A 19,240-nucleotide genomic window follows, 5' to 3' on the forward strand; every position below is an offset into this window, starting at 1 on the left:
ATCAGCCATTCATGGCCCACCTCACGCCCTTCCAGCCTCTGTCCCAAAAAGACAGTGTAGCTATAGAATTCCAAAGCCCGGGTTAGATTCAGAGTCCAACAGATCTAAGTCCAGGCTGTGTGTCATTGAGCTAATCACTTGACCTCTCTGAGCTTCAGTTTCTTCATCTGCAAAATGGGTAACTGGTTCTAAAACATTTCCTGATTATAAGATACTGTTATCACTTCCATTCTTCAAATGAGGAGACAAAGAACCAGAGAAAAGGAACTGGACCCCAAGTCTCCCGATCCACCCCCAGCTTCTTTAGTTCCATCAGCTGCCTCATGTAAGCTCTTTCCTAAAACCTCCCCAGGGACAGTTTTTTGCTGTTGAATATCTCATGTGATGAAATGTTTATCTAATGTTCAGCAGTATCTTTAACTTCAGCTGCGTTTTCTTCTGTTACACTGAGGTATAATTAAACCTTTATACAGAGACCACCTCTGGGAGGGCACACAAGACAGTAACAGTGGCAGCAGGAACTGGGAGACTAGGGGCAAGGGTGGGAGGGAAGTTTGTCATTGTACACCCTCTTGTGCCTTGTGAATCATGAATATGTGGATGTGTGGCCTAGTCACAAAATAAACAAATTTAAATAAATTAAATGTTTTAAAAGGCTGAAACAACCAAAAAACTAAAATAAAACAATAAAAAGAGCAATGACAAATCAAAACAATTGTCAGGCTTTCATTACAAAATTCGAAGTAGCCCCCCAAAAAAATCTGTTGTCTTTGAGTCGATTCCGACTCATAGTGACCCTATAGGACAAAGTAGAACTGCCCCCATAGGGTTTCCAAGGTTGTAAATCTTTACAGGAAGAGGCCTGGTGGCACCGTGGTTAAGCGCTCAGCTGCTGACCAAAGGTTGGTGGTTTGAACCCACCAGCCACTCTGTGGGAGAAAGATGTGGCAGTCTGCTTCCATGACAGCCCACAACATGCTTGGAGAATGCCAGCTCCATGAGGGTGGGGACTTTGTCAGTTTTGTTCATGGCTGTGCTCCGAAGACCCAGCAAGGGGCCTGGCCCATAGTAGATGCTCAATAAATGTCTGCATTTTCATGAATGAAAGTATTAATGAAATGATTCATTAATCCATAAAGGATTCATTCATTTTAGTGAATAAAAGGAAATACAGCTCCATACTACGCAATGCAATATAAAACTAAACAAACTAGAATAAAATACAAGAAGATATAAACAAAACAGAATCTCACCAGGGTGGCCCCTCTCCCCCGAGCACGTGTCACTCAACTCACCAGACCCCATCTCGTCGCTGCCCAAGTAGGAGCTGTTACTTCTCACACTGGTGTAGGAAAGGACAGAGTCCCGGTTACTGTTGCACTCACTGCAAAGGAGTCGAGAGAAGGGGTGAGTCACTCTCTGGCTCACACTCTCCAGTCCCAGGATCTGGGACCCACTTCTGGAGCACAGACAAAACCCTGGGCCCTTGGGTGGACACTTGGCCCAGAGAGTGTGCCACAGGCTGACCACCGGTGCCCCAGACAGGGAAAGATCAGGTGAGCTGTTTTTCTGCATCTGACAGTGGGAAACCAGAAAGAGGAGGAGGACAAGTGAATCACTTCCGTTCAGATGTAACTTGTCAGGTGTCCCAACTCTCCTGAGTGCACTGTTTCTCTTGTAGGATAGCCTGGTCCCTGGGCACACCTGTATATACCACCCTCAAAGACAAGGCTCTGTTTTCTGTCTCCCCAGCCGGATAGACACCTTATGAGGACAGGGACTGTATTTTATTAGCTGACATCCCAGCAACTCAGGAGGTACTGCAGAACTAAAAGCCATAATCCTTAAAGTTTTTCCTTTAGGCTTTTTGACAATTAAAGCAAATACTGGGGGACCCAAAAATGTCAGAATGGAAACCTGGAGAGACAGGAAAATTCTGGACCACTGACACAAGGCTCCAAGAACATTAAGTGACGAGTTAGCCGAGACATCTTGTTATACACATGCCAAAAAGGCTGGACAATATGGACCAGCCAGCTCCCTAGAAAACTGTAATAATACAAACGCCAGGAAGACTGGAGTGAAGGTCATTGTCGCCAAATTCCATCATTTCTGTATTTTGCCCCCATAAAATTGAAACTCCCCTGTAAGATTCTGTTTTAGCCACCATGGTCAAATGTCATATAACTTTTGTGGTAGGGAATTACAAAAAAAGAAAAAAAAAAATTTTTTTTTTATATTTTATTACAAAAAATTGAGTCTTGGTCTATTTAATCCACTGACCTTTTACAATTAACCAATACAAAAACAATTCAGAGCCTCTTGGAGTTAGGAGAATTAAAAAAAAAAAACAACCAATATTCCTCCTTGGGTCAAGTAAAAATAAATGGCATTTGTTTCAGAAGCCATATGTCTTAAACTGCATTTTAACACAAACACACAGAACCTTGAGGTTTTCCTTGACAACACTCCATTGACGTGTATAGAGTGAGACTGAAGTAGAGTGGACAATGTCCACATGGGCACATCTTGAAACTTCAGCTTTGGGGCAGGAGAGCCAAGGTGAGCATTCTGGGATGCACTTTGGGGGCTCGGGTAACCCCAGAACCACACTGCTTAGCAACAGTGCCCTGAACCCACTGCTCCCTGGTAGGTACCCCACTGATCTGACTCTTGTCTAGAGTCAGTGTCCTTAACTGTCCAGCTGGCCATTTGCATCCAAGGCCACACGCCCACCTGTAGGAGTCACGGTAGCTCATGGTGTCATGGCCCGAGTCCTCCTGATCTTCCTCAGACACCTTGAAGCACACTTTCTTGATGCCACCATGGTCCGCCCTGTCCATCTCATTCTCTTCACTGACCAGTGGGGAGGACGAGGCCTCCTCGGCCAAAGGTGGATCGCAGGACCCACCCAAGGTGGGCTCTGTGATGGTGGACAGCAGCCTGCGGGGAGCAGAGATTTGAAGTTAAAGACACAGACCTCCGGCTTCACCCGCCTCCGTGGAGGGCCAGGTAAGGCCCTGGGTTTGGGCCTTATCTTGCACCATCAGCAGAGGGTGCCAGCAAATGCTTTGTGTCCCTTCCTGAAAAACCTGCTAGCCCCTCTGCAAATATCTCCCATTTTCCCTACTGTTGGGGGCGGGGGGTGGTTATGCGGGGATTCTTTATTCCAGGGCGAAGCTGCATAAGGCTCTACAGTACAGAGCAGAGGTTGGTAAACTCTTTCTGCAAAGGACCGAATAGTAAATACTTTCAGCTTTGCAGGCCATAGAGTCTGTCACAACTGCACAACTCCGCCTTTGTAGCACAAAAGAAGCCACAGGCAATACATAATGACTGTGTGTGGCTGTGTTCCAAGAAAACTTTATCTAAAAAAACACGCGGTGGGCTGGATTTGGCCTGTGGGCTACAGTCCATCAGCCCCTGGCACAGAGTTAAGGGTATATGTTTAAAAGCCAGACAGAACCTGGATTCAAATCCTGATGCTGCCGTTTCCTGCCCTAAAGATCTAAAGTAAATTATTTAACCTCTCTGAACCTTACAATTTCCTCATCTGTAAAATGGGGTTATAATAGTACCTACCTCTGAGGCAGCTGCTGGATTCAAGGAGTTAAAATGTGTAAATGCTTAGCATGTTTCTGGTGCCTTGTAAGTGACCGATAAACCCTGGATAGATGTAATCCAAGTCATCTCAGTAACGTCAGTATTAGAATTAGCACCACTTTACAGATGAGGAAACTGAGGCTTAGAGAGATTAAGTGATTTGCCTAAGGTCACAAGCCAATAAGTGACAGGGCCAGGATGCAAACTCAGGCCTCCTGGCTCCAGAGACTACATTCTTTTTTTCTTTATCATGGACAATGTCCATTATACACAAAAGTAGAGACAACAGTATAATGAACCCCAGGCACCCAGTAATCAGCTTCAACAATGACAATGCAGAGCCCATCTTGTCTCCTCAATCTTCCTGTCACTTTTTCTTTTCCTGGGGTATTTAAAACAAATCTAAGACATCATCTAATTTCTCCTATAGAGACTTCCATACATATCTCTAACACATAAAATTTTTCCAGACCAGTAGTTGTAAACTGGGGGTGACTTCCTTCCTTCACCCCAGGGGACATTTGGCAATGTCTGGAGACATTTTTGGTTGTCATGGCTGGGAAGGAGGTGACTCCTGACTTCCAGCTGGTAGAGGCCAAGGATGCTGGTCAACATCCTACAATGCCCAGGGTGGCCTCCACTACCAAGCCCCTCGTTCTATGACCTGGTGGTGAGATCTGGAGCCTTGATGAGATGCCAGCTCAATTTCCACCAGCAAGAACACTGTGCAGGTGCTGTCGGCTGTCTCTTTCTGTGATGCTGAAATTATAAAGTTCTCCCAAAACCTGTTACCTTACAGTTTTAGCTTCTATTGATGATCACTGCCTAGATCCATTAATTCATTAGAGCAGTGGTTCTCAACTCTAGGCTATTTTGCCCCCAGGGGACATGTGGCAATGTCTTGGAGACATTCTGGGTTGTCATAACTGGGGGGAGGTGGTGGTGGTGCTATTGGCATCTAGTGGGTGAGGCCAGGGATGCTGCTAAACATCCAATAATGCACAGGACAGCCCCACGACAATGAACTATCTAGCCCAAAACGCCAACAGTGCCGAGGCTGAGAAGTCCAGCTGACCTCACTCCCACACCCTGGGGGCCAGGGCTCACCTGTTGATCTGGGTGACGTACTGCTTCATCTCCTTCAGGGCCACATCCAGTTTAGTAAAGAGCTGCAGGTAGGCATCCTGGATCTCACGATCTTCCTGCTTCAGCAGGAAGCTCAGCCCCCGGTCCTCCTGGCCAAGGGCTCCATTGGTCAGCCCAAAGCTGCTGTCATTAAGACCCTGGCCTTGGGGGTCCCCGTCTGTAGCAGACAGACACTTCCAGGATGGCGCAGCCATGGTGGTGATGCAGTGCTGGGTGTAGGACATGGGGTTCAGGTGGCCTGCAAGGGAGGAAGGGGAGAGCTCACTTGGAAACAGCCCCCAGACACCCATAAACCCTTGAACAAAGACATACAAACTATTTCAGGAATCCCAATGACAGAGAAAATTATTCTCTTTTTAATATTATTTTAATCTACTAGATTACTTCAAAAAGAAAATTACAGTTTGGTGCTAATATGTTTTTTACATTTGTGATCTTTTTCCTGCCTGGAATGAAGATATGATGGCTGGCACTATAGCAGCCATACCAGGCCATGAGTAATCCTTGAGGATGGAAGCCACATGCCAAAGATGGTGGTCCAGAAAGAAACAAGGAGCCTGGATCCCTGATGACTCCTTGTTAGTTGCCAATGATTCAGTTCTGACTCACAGCAACCCCACGTGTGCAGAACAGAACTGCTCCATAGGGTTTTCAAGGCTGTGACTTTTCAGAAGCAGACTGCCAGGCTTGTCTTCTGAGGCACCTCTGGGTGGGAGTGAACTGCTAACCTTTCAGCTAGTCGTTGAGTGCTTCAACATTTGCACCACCCAAGGACTCCTCCCTGATGACTACAGAGCCACAATTCCAGCCCTGGGCTGCTGACCTCCAGACAGCTTTCTCCTTAATTATCTGTAGTGTAAGACCCAAACACAACTTCTAACAGATACACGCAGGTACCTTGCTCTGGGTCAAGGCCAATGAGGGAGGGTTTGCGGCCAAAGCGGATGCTGAAGGACCTGCCAATCGAGGGGGTGGTCTTGGGGTAGGACACTTCCATGAGGTTGATGTGGCAGTTGGTGGGGCAGAAATCCAGTCCACACAGCAAGTGGGGTTCCAGGGATGCTTGCTTGAAGGGTGGGCTGACTCTGCTCTTTAGCTGGGCTGCAAACTGAGAAAGACAGGGGCCATGGGGCCATGAGTCGGGCCATGGGGCCATGAGTCAGGCCCTGGGACCTGTGACCACTTTATTCCAACCTAGGCCAGTCATTCCAAAACTGGACAGGCTGCCAATGGCTCCAAATGGAAAAGTAGATCCCTGTGCACTGCCTTTGGGTAGATCCAGATTTCAGAGAAGACCTGGAGGAAATCAGGCTGCTAAACACTAGTCCACATTCATTTCCCCATTTCAGCTGCACCTGAGCTGCCCTTCAGGTGCAGGGGGCCACCCCTTCCCCACCCTCAGCCCGTATAGTGCTGGTCCCTCCCACCTCTCCAACTCCAGGGGCAGATGCATGACTCAGGCCTGGCCCAGGCCACATTTCTTGGTACAGGGCTAGGCAAGTGACCGAAGGCAAGCCAACAAGATCCTCCTTAGGACTTTTGCTGGACCTACTAAACTTCTTCATTACTGGGGTTCCTAATGCTAGGGCTACTGGGAGTCATCATGTCACCATGATGGAGACACGTCACCATAAGGAAGGCCTGCCTGAGAGTGAAGCCAAAACAGAGGAAAACCAAGTCAAGAGATGAAGAGGCCAAGGTCTGGTGATTTCTGTTTAAGCACCTGGATACAGCCATGCCTGAAGTTCATCCCTGCACCTTCCAGTAATATATAAGTCAATGAATTTTCCTGTTTGCTTAAGCTAGGTTGGGTTGGATTTTGACATTAACAACCAACATATTCCAGACCAAGATGCACTGTGTCTGGGGGTCCTCGGCAAAGACCCTGGAGGGAGAGGGTGCAGGTACCTCCTGGTAGCAGGCGATCCTCTGGGTGATGCTCTCCAGCTTGGTGTCACAGATGTTGCGGAACTCATAGTGGGGCATGGTCATGATGACACTGCTCAGGGCCATGAGCCGCCCACAGTTCTGCACAAAGACACTGTCCTCGGCAGCAAAGGCCTCAAGGATCTGTAGACAAGTGAACAGCTACTCAGCACTTGCTGTGCACCAGGGAGTGAGTGTCCTGACAGTTTACATGCTGTGACTCCTTTATGCTTCAATACACTCCTTTGGAGTCAGGCCTATTACTGGCCCATTTCACAGATGAGTAAACTGAGACCAAATGGACACTAAGTCACTTTACTAAGCCTTATAGCTATCAAGTGGTGGGGCAAGGACTAAAGGTCAGGGCTCTAGGCTAACTCTGAGGAAATGGGAACTGGGCTGCCCTTCTCCCCAGCCCTGGTAAAAGAAACCGTGTCCCCTGTCCCCAGGTTAGGGTAGCACTCGGGGAGACCTTGGCGGCGAGGCCGAAACAGCCGCGGGGCTCCACAATCTTCTCCAGCACATGGCACTTGACGCCCGCCGTGCTCACATACTCGTAGACCACGCCATGCTCCAGGTGCACATTGTCCACTGTCAGGCTGACCATGGGGCTGTCCTCGTGGAGGGTCAGCTGGGAACCCAGGGACTGCAGAGGGAAGGCTAGAAGCCAAAAGGACACTGTGGTAGGCATACCAAGCCCACATCGGCCCAGGCCTGTGCCATCAGCAGCACTGAGCACTCTCATGTGACGGGTGGGGACCAAAGCCCCAGGTCGCAGTTCTGTTTGTATTCGACGGCCCACTACCGCTCACCCCGTTCTGATAACACCACACCAATTTTCCTCTTGGGAATCAACCCTCGAATCCATGGGTTTAGGGGAGGTTGACCTCCACCCCCACCTCCCAGAGATGGGGCCGATCAGCATATCCTGTTCCCCCATTCACGGTGACTGGTTCAGACATGAGCATGTGACCCAAGCTGGGCCAGTGGGACTCAAGTTAGCTCTACAAACAGACATTCTCTACTTCAACTGGATCCCACGCTGCCAGAGCTGCCACATGGAGAAACCCCTGTGTAAGGGGGAAGCCAGAGCTGAGAACTGAGGAGAAGGAAAGAGACTCCTCACAATACTGTATGAGGCTCTGGACTGAACCAGACCTGAAGCTTGACCCCCGACTCACGCTTTTTAGTTTGCTCAGCAATAAACTTCCTTTTTCATGCAGCCCAGTTTCAGTCCAGGTTAACACAGACCGAGAGAGGCGAAGTAATTTCTCAGAGGCCATAGAGCCCAGTCATGGCATACGTGGGAGATAAAGCAGCCACTTCGTTGGTGTGAAGTGCTTTCCTTTTCCCCTGCTCCAAAGAGCCCCTCTCCACCCACCCATCGCCCTCTCCCCCTGTCATCACCTGTCAACTTTCTTGCTCTTTTGTTCATGGTCTATCTCCCCTCATGTCAGATCCATGAAGGCAGGGGCTACGTCCACCTGTTCACTTGTGTATCCCCAGCTCCTAGAACAGGGCCTGGCACTTGGTAGGTGCTTCTATTTGCTGCTGGAAGAGCGGACTGGCCACCCTCTCAGTATGGGTGTCATTATCGTCAGTGGAGCACCCCATGCCTAGGCCTGGGATGGGGAAGGATGGAGCTGGGAAGCTGAGGGGTGGAGCAGGTTTCAGGGAACACCAGGAGTTCAATTTTGGCCAGGCTGAATCTTCGAAGCCTGTCAGACCTCCAGGTGGAGAAGCCCAGTTGGCAGGGGAACACACAGATCTGGAGTTGGGGCTGAAGTTGGGCTAGAGAGACTTAAGGCCGAAGTCAGGTGGGAACTTGTGGGAGGCAGAAGAATGGCCTCCAAAAGATGCCCACGTCCTAACCCCTGACACCCATGGATATGTTAGGTTACACGGCAATGGAGAATTAAGGTTGCAGATAAAATTAAGATTGCTAATCAGATGACCTTAAAGTAAGATTAGGTGGGCCCACTGTAATCATTAAAAAAAGAAAAGAAAAAAACCATTGCTGTTGAGTCAATTCCAACTCATAGCAATCCTTTAAGACTGAGTGAATTGCCCCACAGGGTTTCTAAGGCTGTAATCTTTACAGAAGCTGACTGCCACATCTTTCTCCTGGGGAGCAGCTGGTGGGTTTAAAGCGCCGACCTTTGGGTTAGCAGCCAAATGCTTAACCACCACGCAATCACGGCTCCTTACTATAATCATAAGAGTCCTTATATGGGGAAGATGGAGGCAGAGGAGTGAGAACCAGAGAGAAGGCCATGTGAGAACTCAGGCCAACACTGCTGGCTTTGAAGACAGAGGAAGGGACCACACACCAAGAGATGCACGTGGCCTCTAGAAGCTGAACCAGGCACGGAAATAGATTCTCCCCTAGAGACTCCAGAAAGGAACACAGCCATGCCAACACCTTGATTTTAGAGCAATGAGACCCACTTCAGAATTCCGTAAGGTAAGAAGTATGTGCTGCCTGAAGTCACTAAGTGTGTGGTCATTTGTTACAGCAGCAGTAGGAAACTGATATAGAACTGATGGCGTGAGGTGGACCAGGGAGGGGACAGAGACACAGAGAGAGCCCAGGCCCTTCTGTGGAGTCTCTGCCCTTTGCGAAGCTCCCAAAACATGGCCTGCCTGTCCTGTTACCTGAGTCGGGCTGGTCTTCCTCTCTGGACCCCTCACCACTAGGGTCCTCACCGGGGGCCTCCTGGCTGGCTCGCGCCTCCTGGGCATCCTCATGGGTGTGGTAGATCCACTGGTATAGGCCCTGGGAGGAGAGCCAGAGTGAGAGGCATGGCCGTGACAGAGGGGCCCTGCGAGGAGGGTGGGAGACAAGACTCAAACTGTACTCTGGCTCCAAAGCTCCGGCGTTAGCCTGTCTGTGACCCCACTTTTGGAGAGGCCTCTGCGATTTAGCTCTGGAATCTTCTAGAAGGACCCCAAGTCACACACTGCCCTCACTACCTATAGCCTATGTTCCTACAGAAGCCGGGGGAGGGAGTCTTTGAAAATAGGATCAGACAGCTCGGTGGAAACAGCTGTCTCTCTTGTGTCTCAGGGCCTAGAAACACACCTGGCATGCAGCAGGTGATCAATAAACACTTAATGAAAAAACCAATAAATGAATGAATGAGTATCACCCTCCACCAGGACCCAGTCCCCCAAACGCAAGGGTAATACTAATTTTTACCATCCAAGGCCTTTCCCTTTCATCAACATGACTATTTGCCCGTGTGTCTATGTAATAAGTGGCTCTTACCACATCCATTTCACAGCTGTGAAAACTGAGGCCATACGTATCACAGCTTGGGTCCTCCAGCTTAGGGAGGCACAGAGAGGACGCAACCCAGGCCTGGATAGGTCTTGCCAGGCAAGCAGCTCCACCCTATACACAACCCTATGGTACCTTCAGGCTTTTTCCCAGGGAATGGAGAACGGCCCTGGGTATCCCATCCCACTAAGCAGGGCTTCTCTGATCCCCTTGGCTGCTGGGTAACTCACCAGGGCCTCTTCTCGCCGACTCCGAAATGCCTGGAAGTGCTCCAGGACATCCAGGGCACCTTCGTTCATCACGTTGTTGCCATTGACCTTCAGGATGCACTGGCCAGCACAGAGCCCTGCAGCCGCAGCCTCTGAACCTGAGGGAGATGGGAGAGCTTGAGGCTGGGCACCAGGTGAAGGTGGCCTGGGACAGCAGCAGTCAAGAGCTGTTAGGAACAAGATGAACACGGCGCCCGCCCTGTCCCACTCCCATAAACACATGCCCAAAACCACCTCCATCCCTCCCACCCTGGAGACTCCCTCCAACCTACTCAGTGGGCAGATCAGGGGTTGGCATTCCCATTTTGCAGAAGAAATTGAGACTCAGAGAAGCAACAGCTAGACCATAGAAGCAGAGGAGGCTGGATTTGGATTCAGGTATCTAAGCAGCCCTGGTGGTACTCCAGTTAAGTACTTGGCTCCTAACCAAAATGTTCCCGCTCAGCAGATCCATGGGAGGAAAACCTGGCAATCTGCTTCTGCAAAGATTATAGCCAAAAAAAAAAAAAAAAAATCCTATCGGGCAGTTCTGCTCTGTTACATGGGGTCACTATGAGTTGGAATCAACTCAACAGCATCCAAAAACAACAGCATGTCTAATTCTAGACCTCTGTCCCCTAAAAAGTCTCACAAACCTTGTGATGCTGGGACTAGGATCAGTAAGGACCATTTTGCAGAGAAGGAAACAGGAGATCAGAGAGGCAAGGTAACTCTCCCAAGGTCACACGGCTAGGAGAAGCCCAAACTCGAACCCAGGTCTACCAGAGTCCAAGTGCACGTTTTTCAACTGTGCTATGATTCCCAAACTGTAGGTCTTGGATCCCAGGGTTTTTTGTGGTTAATACGAAGGGTCTGGAAATGCAAACAAATGCCAAGCTTCATCTATACATAGCAGAACATCAGCCTTTATAGTATCGTGGGTCGAGTACAAACCCTGGAGCCCAGGGGTTCAGGTTCAAACTCTAACTCTGCCACTGACATACTGTGTGACCTTTGGCAAGTTCCTTAACCTCCCTGTGCTTCAGTTTCCTCATCTGTAACATGGGGGTACTAATAACATGTACTTGTAGGGTTCTCAAGAAATGCGTTGAGTTAAAAGATGCAAAGCATTTAACACAGTGTCTGGTACTTAGTAAGTGCTCCAGAAACATCATCTGTTTTTTATTCTTGCTGGCTCACCTATAAACACCTATTCTTGTCTGTAGATGCTTGGAGGCAGGGTTTTTCATTTTGGCACTACTGACATTTTGGGCCAGATAATTCTTTCTTGTGGGGATTGGCCTGTGCATTGTAGGATATTTGGCAGCACACCTGGCCTCCACCCACCCCCTCCCCCAATTACAACAGCCAAGTATTTCTCCAGACATTGCCAAGTATCTTCTGGGGGTGCAGGGGTGTAAAATCACCCCTAGTTGAGAACCAGTGCTTTAAGGTTATTAAAATAAAAACCTACCTTAAAATATTATCAAACTCTCAGTAGCTTTCTGTCATGGTATACATTTGCTTTATCAATAAATATTAAAAGTACAACCATGACCACAAAAGGGGTACAATTAAGGCTTAAAGTTTAAAGGGGGCCCTTAAATGCAAAAAGGCCAGGAGCGCAGTGTTGCAGACCTACTTGGTTTCATCTCTTGAGAGAGTGACACTTTAAACAACATGCAAGAAAAAGGCAATGCAGAAAAGAAGAGCTCTTAAACTGGTGGCCCTTGGGCTGGATCTGGCCACAGATGTTGTTTCTGTGGGGCCCCAAAATTCACATTTCCCGCTTCTCTTGAAAAATTAAACCTAGCAAGGGTGGGCCCACACTCCTGCCCGGTACTAATGAGCTTAAGCTAAAGGGCAACCACTTCCACTGGAAGTGCAGTGAACAGGTTTTTGCACCTTACCATAGTCCTCACCACTCCCTATTGTCTCCCACTCAGATCACTTTATCCATTGTAACTCGCCCTTGTGTTTGCAAGCCCTGGCTTCCAGCAAAGAAAACAAGTTGCTAATGGTGCATTAGCAGGCAGAGGCCTGGGAGTAACCTTTTGGGCAGCTCTGGACTCCTACCGGGAGATGGAAGGCTCCTCCCACGTCTGTTCAGCTCCCACTTACCTCTGCCCACAGCGTAGACATGTGGCGGGGTAGCCCCTCGGATCTGGAAGCACAGAGCCTCTGGCTGGTCAGGGACTTTGATGACCCTGCATAAGCAGAAACAACAGGGGAAAAGTCGTAAGAAAAAGCAGTATCTCTCCCCACAGCCCCAGGGGACCACCCTGAAGAGGTCCCTGCCTCTGAGATTTTTGGGAAATCAAGCTCAAAACAGTAGCAGCACCAGGCTTTCCAGCTCCAAATATCTGCAGAAACCTCAATTAACCAGAAGGCACACCACCAGGATCTTCAATTAACCAGAACCACTGCCCTGCCCTTGGAGATTCCATCCAGGCACACATCACAGTATGCTCCTCACCCTCCTACACCTTCTCCATCTCTCTCTCACCCTAAGGCTTCTGGGCAGCCAGACCAGCACCTCAGCCACTTAGTATTTTATTCAAGAATCACAGATGGAAACTCCCAACAAAAAAAAAGTCCCAGACCAGATGGCTTCACTGGGGAATTTCACCAAACATTCTGACAAAAACAGACACAAATTCTTCTGAAACTCTCTCAAAGCACAGAAAAGGAAGAAATAGTCCCCATATCATTCTGTGAAGCCAGCATCACCCTGATGCCAAAACCAGGTTAAGACACCAGGGAAAAAGAAAATTACAGACCAATACCCCTCGTGAACACAGATGCAAAAATTCTCAACAAAATTGTAGCCAACAGAATTCAACGGCATATCAAAAAAAATGATATACAACGATCAGGCGGGATTCATACCAATAATGCAAGGATGGTTGAACATTAAAAAATAGTCAATCAACGTAATTCACCATATAAATAAAGAAGAAGAATCACATGGTGATCTCAATTGACATAGAAAAGGCATTTGATAAAATCCAACACTCTTTCCTGATAAAACTCTTAGCAAAATAAGAATAGAAGGAAATTCCTCAACATAATAAAGGGCATACGTGCAAAACCAACCAAACCAAAAAAACCCAAACCCACCGCCGTCGAGTCGATTCCGACTCATAGTGACCCTATAGGACAGAGTAGAACTGCCCCGTAGAGTTTCCAAGGAGCGCCTGGTGGATTCGAACCGCCGGCCCTTTGGTTATCAGCCGTAGCACTTAACCACTACGCCACCAGGGTTTCCACACAAAACCAACAGCCAACATTATTCTCAGCAGAGAAACACTGAGTACCTTCCCCCTGAGAATGGGTACAAGACAAGGATGCCCACTGTCACCACTTTTATTCAACACCGTACTGGAAGTCCTAGCCAGAGCAATAAGACAAGAAAGGGAAAGAAAGGGTATCCAAATTAGAAACAAAGAAGTAAAACTATCTCTATTCACAGATAAAATGATTCTTTACATAGAAAAATCCAGAGATTCTACATGAAAGCTACTGGATCTAATAGAAGGATTCAGCAAAGTGACAGGGTCCAAGATTAACACACAAAAATCAGTTAGGTTCCTTTACACTAACAAGGAGAACTCCAAAAAGGAAATCAAGAAAATGATACCATTTATAAAAGCCCCCAAAAGGATAAAATACCTGGAATTAACCTAACCAGGGATGTAAAAGACCTATACAATGAAAACTATAAGACACTACTACAAGAAACTAAAAGTGACCTTCATAAATGGAAAAACACTCCATGCTCATGGACTGGAAGACTTAATGTTGTGAAATTATCAATACTACCCAAAGTGATCTGTAGATATAATACAATCCCAATCCAAATTCCAACAACATTCTTTACTGAAATGGAAAAATATACCACCATCTTTATATGGAAAGGAACGAAACCCCAAATAGCCAAAGCAATAGTGAAGAAGAACAGAGTTGGAGGCCTCACTCTCCCTGATCTCAAAACATACTAAACAGCCTGGTTCAATGACAGATACACAGACCAATGGAACAGAATTGAGAACCCAGAAATAAATTCATCCGTCTATGGTCAGCTGATTTTTGTCAAGGGGTCAACGACCATGCAATAGGGAAAGAAGTAGTCTCTTTAACAAATGGTGCTGGCAAAACTGGATATTTATTTGCACAAAAATGAAACAGGATCCATACCTAACGCCAGACATGAAAACTAATGCAAAATGGATCAAAGACCTAAATGTTAAGGTCAAAACTATAAAGTTCCTGGAAGATAATACAAGGACAAAACTACGGGGCCTAATTATTTTCAGTTATAGATTACCAAACACAACTACAAATATATGAGCAATAACAGACAAGTTAGATAGCTGGGACCTCCTAAAACTTAAATAATTATGCTCATTAAAAATTTTATCAAAAGAGTAAAAACAAGACCTACAGACGGGGAAAAAAATCTTAGGGAATGATATATCTGATAAGGCTCTAACCTCTAAAACATACAGAAAACCAACAACTCTACAACAGAAAGACAAACAACCAAATTAAAAACGGGCAAAGGATATGAACGAACATTTCATCAAAGAGGACACCCAAGCAGCCAACCAACACATGAAAAGACGAACACCATCATTCACCAGGGAGATGCAAATCAAAACTATAATAAGATATCACCTCACCCCTGCAAAAATGGCACTGGTTAAAAAAACAGAAAACAGCAAGTGCTGGTGAGGTTGCAGGGAGATTGGAATCCTGCTCCACTGCTGGTGGAATTGTAAACTGGTTCAACCACTATGGAAAATAGTATGGCACCTCCTCAAAAAGCTAGAAATAGAAATACCCTATGACGTACCAATCCCACTGCTAGGTATACGCCCTAGAGAACTAAAACCACTGATACAAACAGTTACATGCACACGTATGTTCACTGCAGCATTATTCACGATAGCAAAAAGATGGAAACAACCTACCTGTCCATCAACAGATGAATAGATAAACAGTGGTACATACACACGATGGAATACTACTCAGTCATAAAGAGTAACAACGAGTTCTCAAAATATACTATAAACTAAAAACCAAACCTGTTGCTGTTGAGTCGATTCCGACTCATAGCAACCCTACGGCACAGAGTAGAGTTGCCCCATAGGGTTTCCAAGGAGCAGCTGGTGAATTCTAACTGCTGACCTTTTGGTTAGCAGCCAAGCTCTTAACCACTGCACCACCAGGGCTCCAAAATACACTATAACATGGATGAATCTGGAGGTCATTACACTGAGTGAAATAACCCCATCACAAAAGGATAAACACTGTATGATCTATTATAAAAAGAAACGAACAGGTATACATACACAGAGCGATATTCTTTGGTGGTTATCAGGTATGGGAGGGAGGAGGAGGGGGAATCACTTTCTAGACAGTAGACACTTATTAGTTTTAGTGTTGGGTAAGGCAATACAGGAGCCCTGGTGGCACAGTGGTTAAGAGTTCAGCTGCTAACCAAAAGGTCAGCAGTTGAAATCCACCAGCTACTCTTTGGAAACCCTATGTCCTATAGGATTGCTATGACTTGGAATCAACTTGATGGCAATGGTTTTTTGTTGTTGTTTTACAGCAATACCAAATAAGGGTGAAGTCAGCACAACTGGACCAAGGTAAAAGATGACACTAAGAAGTACTCAAGAATAAGGAACAATTTGGTAAAAGCCACAACATATACAATTTTGCAGCAACAGTAATAATGACCAAAAAAAAAAGTGTGTGGTTACATGGAAGATATGTATGCTTATATACGTATAGGTAAGGACGTACATATATAAGCATACGTATCTTACCCATGTAACCACGTAACCAATACACAGGGGCAAGGGTGTGCATATAGGGTGTGTTTCTGTAGGCAAAAGTATATGTATGTCTGGTGTGGTGCATATATATTCATATATAAAATAAAGCACATAGGGGGCACAGTTATGGATACGTCCTAGACATAACCAAATACTTCACAGGATTGGGTTACTGGGTTGAAGGGCTTATGACCATAGTCTCGAGGGACAACTCAGTCAAGTGGCATGACATAACTCATAAAGATAAGGTTCTACATCTTAGTTTGGTGAGCTTTCAAGCAGCCACCTAAGATACAACTATTGGTCTCTACATGTCTGGAACAAAAAAGAGAAAGAAGGAAACCAAAGACTCAGAAAAGAAACCAGTCTTCAGGACGAATAGTCTACATGAACCACGGCCTCACCTACCTTGAGACCAGAACTCGATGGTGTCCAGCTACCACTACCAATCGTTCAGACCAGGGACACAACAGATGGCCCCAGATTGAATGGGAGAAAAATGTAGAACAAAGCTCAAATTCCTAAAAAAGGACAAACTCACTGAATTGACAGAGACTAGAGGAACCCCCAAGGGTATCACCCTGGGATACCCTTTAAATTGGAACTCAAACCACTCCCAGAGGTCACCTATCAGCCAAAAGACAGATGGCTCATAAAATAAATACCGCCCATGAGTACTGTGCTCCTCTGAACAATGATATAAATGAGACCTAATGGTCAAAATTTACCCTAGATTAAAGATGAGAAGGTAAGGGAGGATAGGATAAGGAAGCTAGATTAAAGGAAAGAGAACGACCAGATGGAAATACAGAATGCTGACACATTGTGAAAAGGTAACCAATGTCACTGAATTATATATATATATATATATATATAGAAAATAAATACCGTTAAATGAAAACCTAATTTGCTGTGTAAATTCTCTCTAAAAATTGCAATATTAAAATGAAAAAAAAAGAATCACAGATGGGAAGTCAAGAGATGAACCAGCACTTTTCTGGGTGCTGACCCTAGAAGAAAAACACCCACATGGCTAGCCTAGGGAACTAGTTTTGAAAGGTCAGATCTCAGCCATCCTATATGTAGAAGGTCAAAGCAGGGAAGGCAGGCCCTGCCTGGGTCGAGCAGTGGGTGTCTCTAATCCTAGGGTGAATTCAGCTGTCCCATCTCCCTGTCCAGGGCATGTCCCCACACTGGGCTGCAGGACTGTCTGTCCCATCCCCACTCACCAGACAAAACCATCCCTGGGGCCTGTTCTCAAACGCCAAGTATTTCCAGAACTTTCTGCATGTCTGTTCCACCTACATGATTTTTGCCACTTCCACATGCCAACTAAACTACCAATCATTTTCCCTAAATTGGTCGCCTTTTTAGTAAAAAACCACATTCAAAACTTTCCATCATTCCCATCAATAGAAAACCAGTGACATTTGCCTTAAATAGAAGGGAGAAGCAAAGACAAAAGCATGATTTTTAAAACAAAAAACATTTCTGCTGTACCTACATCCACTATCCAACGGCTTCTCACCACCTCCACTGCTCCCAGCCCCAACACCTACCTGCTTCCACCTCTGCCCCTGGCAATCCAGTCTCCACATGCAGCCAGAGAGACTGTCAGCCCTTCCAGCAGCTCTCCATGGGTCCATAAAGTGGACACAAGGTTGGGCGGGGCCTAGGACCCCATGGCCTATGCAGCCTTATCAGCTACCCCTCCTTCTCACTCACTCTGCTCCAGCCATATTAGCTTCCTCAGTGTTCCACAAACACACTTGACACCTCGGGGCCTTTGTACTTGCTGCCCCCCTTTGCCTGGAATTTTCTTCCTTCAGATGTCCCCTTTATTCCCTCCCTCATCTCCTCAAGTCTTCACCCAAATTCTCGGTGAGGTCTTCCTGACCACCATCCCTCCAAACACTATGACCTTTCCCATCTTTATATGTCTGCATCACCTGGTTCAGTGTATATCTCATCTCTTTGTTTACTGTCTGTCTCCTCCCCCATCCCCAACTAGGCTCTGAGATCTAGGAAGGTAAGAACCGTACCCATCCCAATACAGCTGTATTCTCAGAGCCTGAAACACCACTTGGCATACAGTGGGTACTCAGTAAATATCTGTGGAATGAATGGAGGCATCCAGCATCTTGTCATGTGCTGCCAGCAGTAGGCCCTATCCATGGGGAACTAGGACAGTTCATGCCACCACCACCACTCCAGTCTCCCCGCCCCTCCAACAGGCCTCTGGCAATTCTTCAATGAGAGAGGAAAGTCGGCCAGTCACCTGCCCCTGAGGACACTCACTCTTTGGCCTTGGTGGCCACCAGGAGGCGCAGTGGGCGACGGGAGCAGAAGGACTGGTTGAGGATGGACTCCACCTCCGAGATGGGCCGCAGGAATACCAGGTCCTCATTGATGGAGTAGATCTTCCTCCCCACCTGCAGGCCTGCCATCTTGGTTGGAGAGACACACACACCAGGTTACTAACTTCCTTTCTTCCTCACTAAGGAACCTCGAACATTCAGGTAACCCAGCCCAGGAATCCAGCATGACCAGGTAAGCCTGCCACAACAACCCTAATTCCCTGTGGTAAGTGGCTAAGGGGTACTTGTCGGGCCAAGTTCTGGCCAATGAGCAGTGAAGGGAAGCCGGCTGGAGACACTAATGGAGAAGATGTTTTTCCTTAAGGAGAAACTCTGGTGTGACCTACTGTGCAAGGACACGAAGCATCGAACTGGGGCAGCTATATTGTGACCATGAGGAGCTGGCCAAGAAAACTGATGTGATGCTAGCCCTGAACCAAGACTTGCGATCACCTCCTTCCCACCACTTTTGTCATTAGGAAAGTAAAGCTCTATTGCTCTATTACTTCAGCTGCTATGAGGTATGCATGCAGCCAAAAGCCTTCCTAATTGCTGCCAGGAGGCCAGTGCGCCTGGACAATGCAGTGGGTGCATCTGCCCCCCACCCCCTTCCCCGGAGACAGTGAGAGGACATGTGGCAGAGGACCTGGTGCTGAACGCCTAGCTTGCCCCAGACTTGCTTTCCTGAGCTTCCCTCTCATCACTGTGTACAAGACAGCGTAACTAGCCTCCATCTTATTCAAGCCACTGGTATTTGCTTTTTTCCATTATCACCAAAAACCAAAACCAAACCCGTTGCTGTTGATTCTGACTCATAGTAACTCTGAGACAGCG

The 19,240-nt window shown here is 47.0% G+C and overlaps 1 protein-coding gene across 5 annotated transcripts in view; it reads right to left on the reverse strand.

Annotated features, from left to right (window-relative positions):
* Positions 1-19,240, reverse strand: part of PREX1 (phosphatidylinositol-3,4,5-trisphosphate dependent Rac exchange factor 1) — a 221,784-nt gene that overhangs the window by 19,774 nt on the left and 182,770 nt on the right. For 4 of the 5 annotated variants that reach the window (XM_064276179.1, XM_064276178.1, XM_064276181.1 and 1 more), the window contains 10 exons: positions 18,348-18,496; positions 12,325-12,410; positions 10,186-10,322; positions 9,331-9,451; positions 7,148-7,335; positions 6,658-6,819; positions 5,647-5,857; positions 4,711-4,987; positions 2,737-2,943; positions 1,296-1,384 (listed from right to left, as the gene is read on the reverse strand). In XM_064276179.1, the coding sequence (XP_064132249.1) occupies positions 1,296-1,384; positions 2,737-2,943; positions 4,711-4,987; positions 5,647-5,857; positions 6,658-6,819; positions 7,148-7,335; positions 9,331-9,451; positions 10,186-10,322; positions 12,325-12,410; positions 18,348-18,496 (1,627 nt within the window). The remainder of the gene's footprint in view (positions 1-1,295; positions 1,385-2,736; positions 2,944-4,710; positions 4,988-5,646; positions 5,858-6,657; positions 6,820-7,147; positions 7,336-9,330; positions 9,452-10,185; positions 10,323-12,324; positions 12,411-18,347; positions 18,497-19,240) is intronic. The other variant, XM_064276180.1, reaches the window with a different exon arrangement.

Source organism: Loxodonta africana, chromosome 24 (assembly GCF_030014295.1).
Source record: "Loxodonta africana isolate mLoxAfr1 chromosome 24, mLoxAfr1.hap2, whole genome shotgun sequence".
NCBI lineage: Eukaryota > Metazoa > Chordata > Mammalia > Proboscidea > Elephantidae > Loxodonta > Loxodonta africana.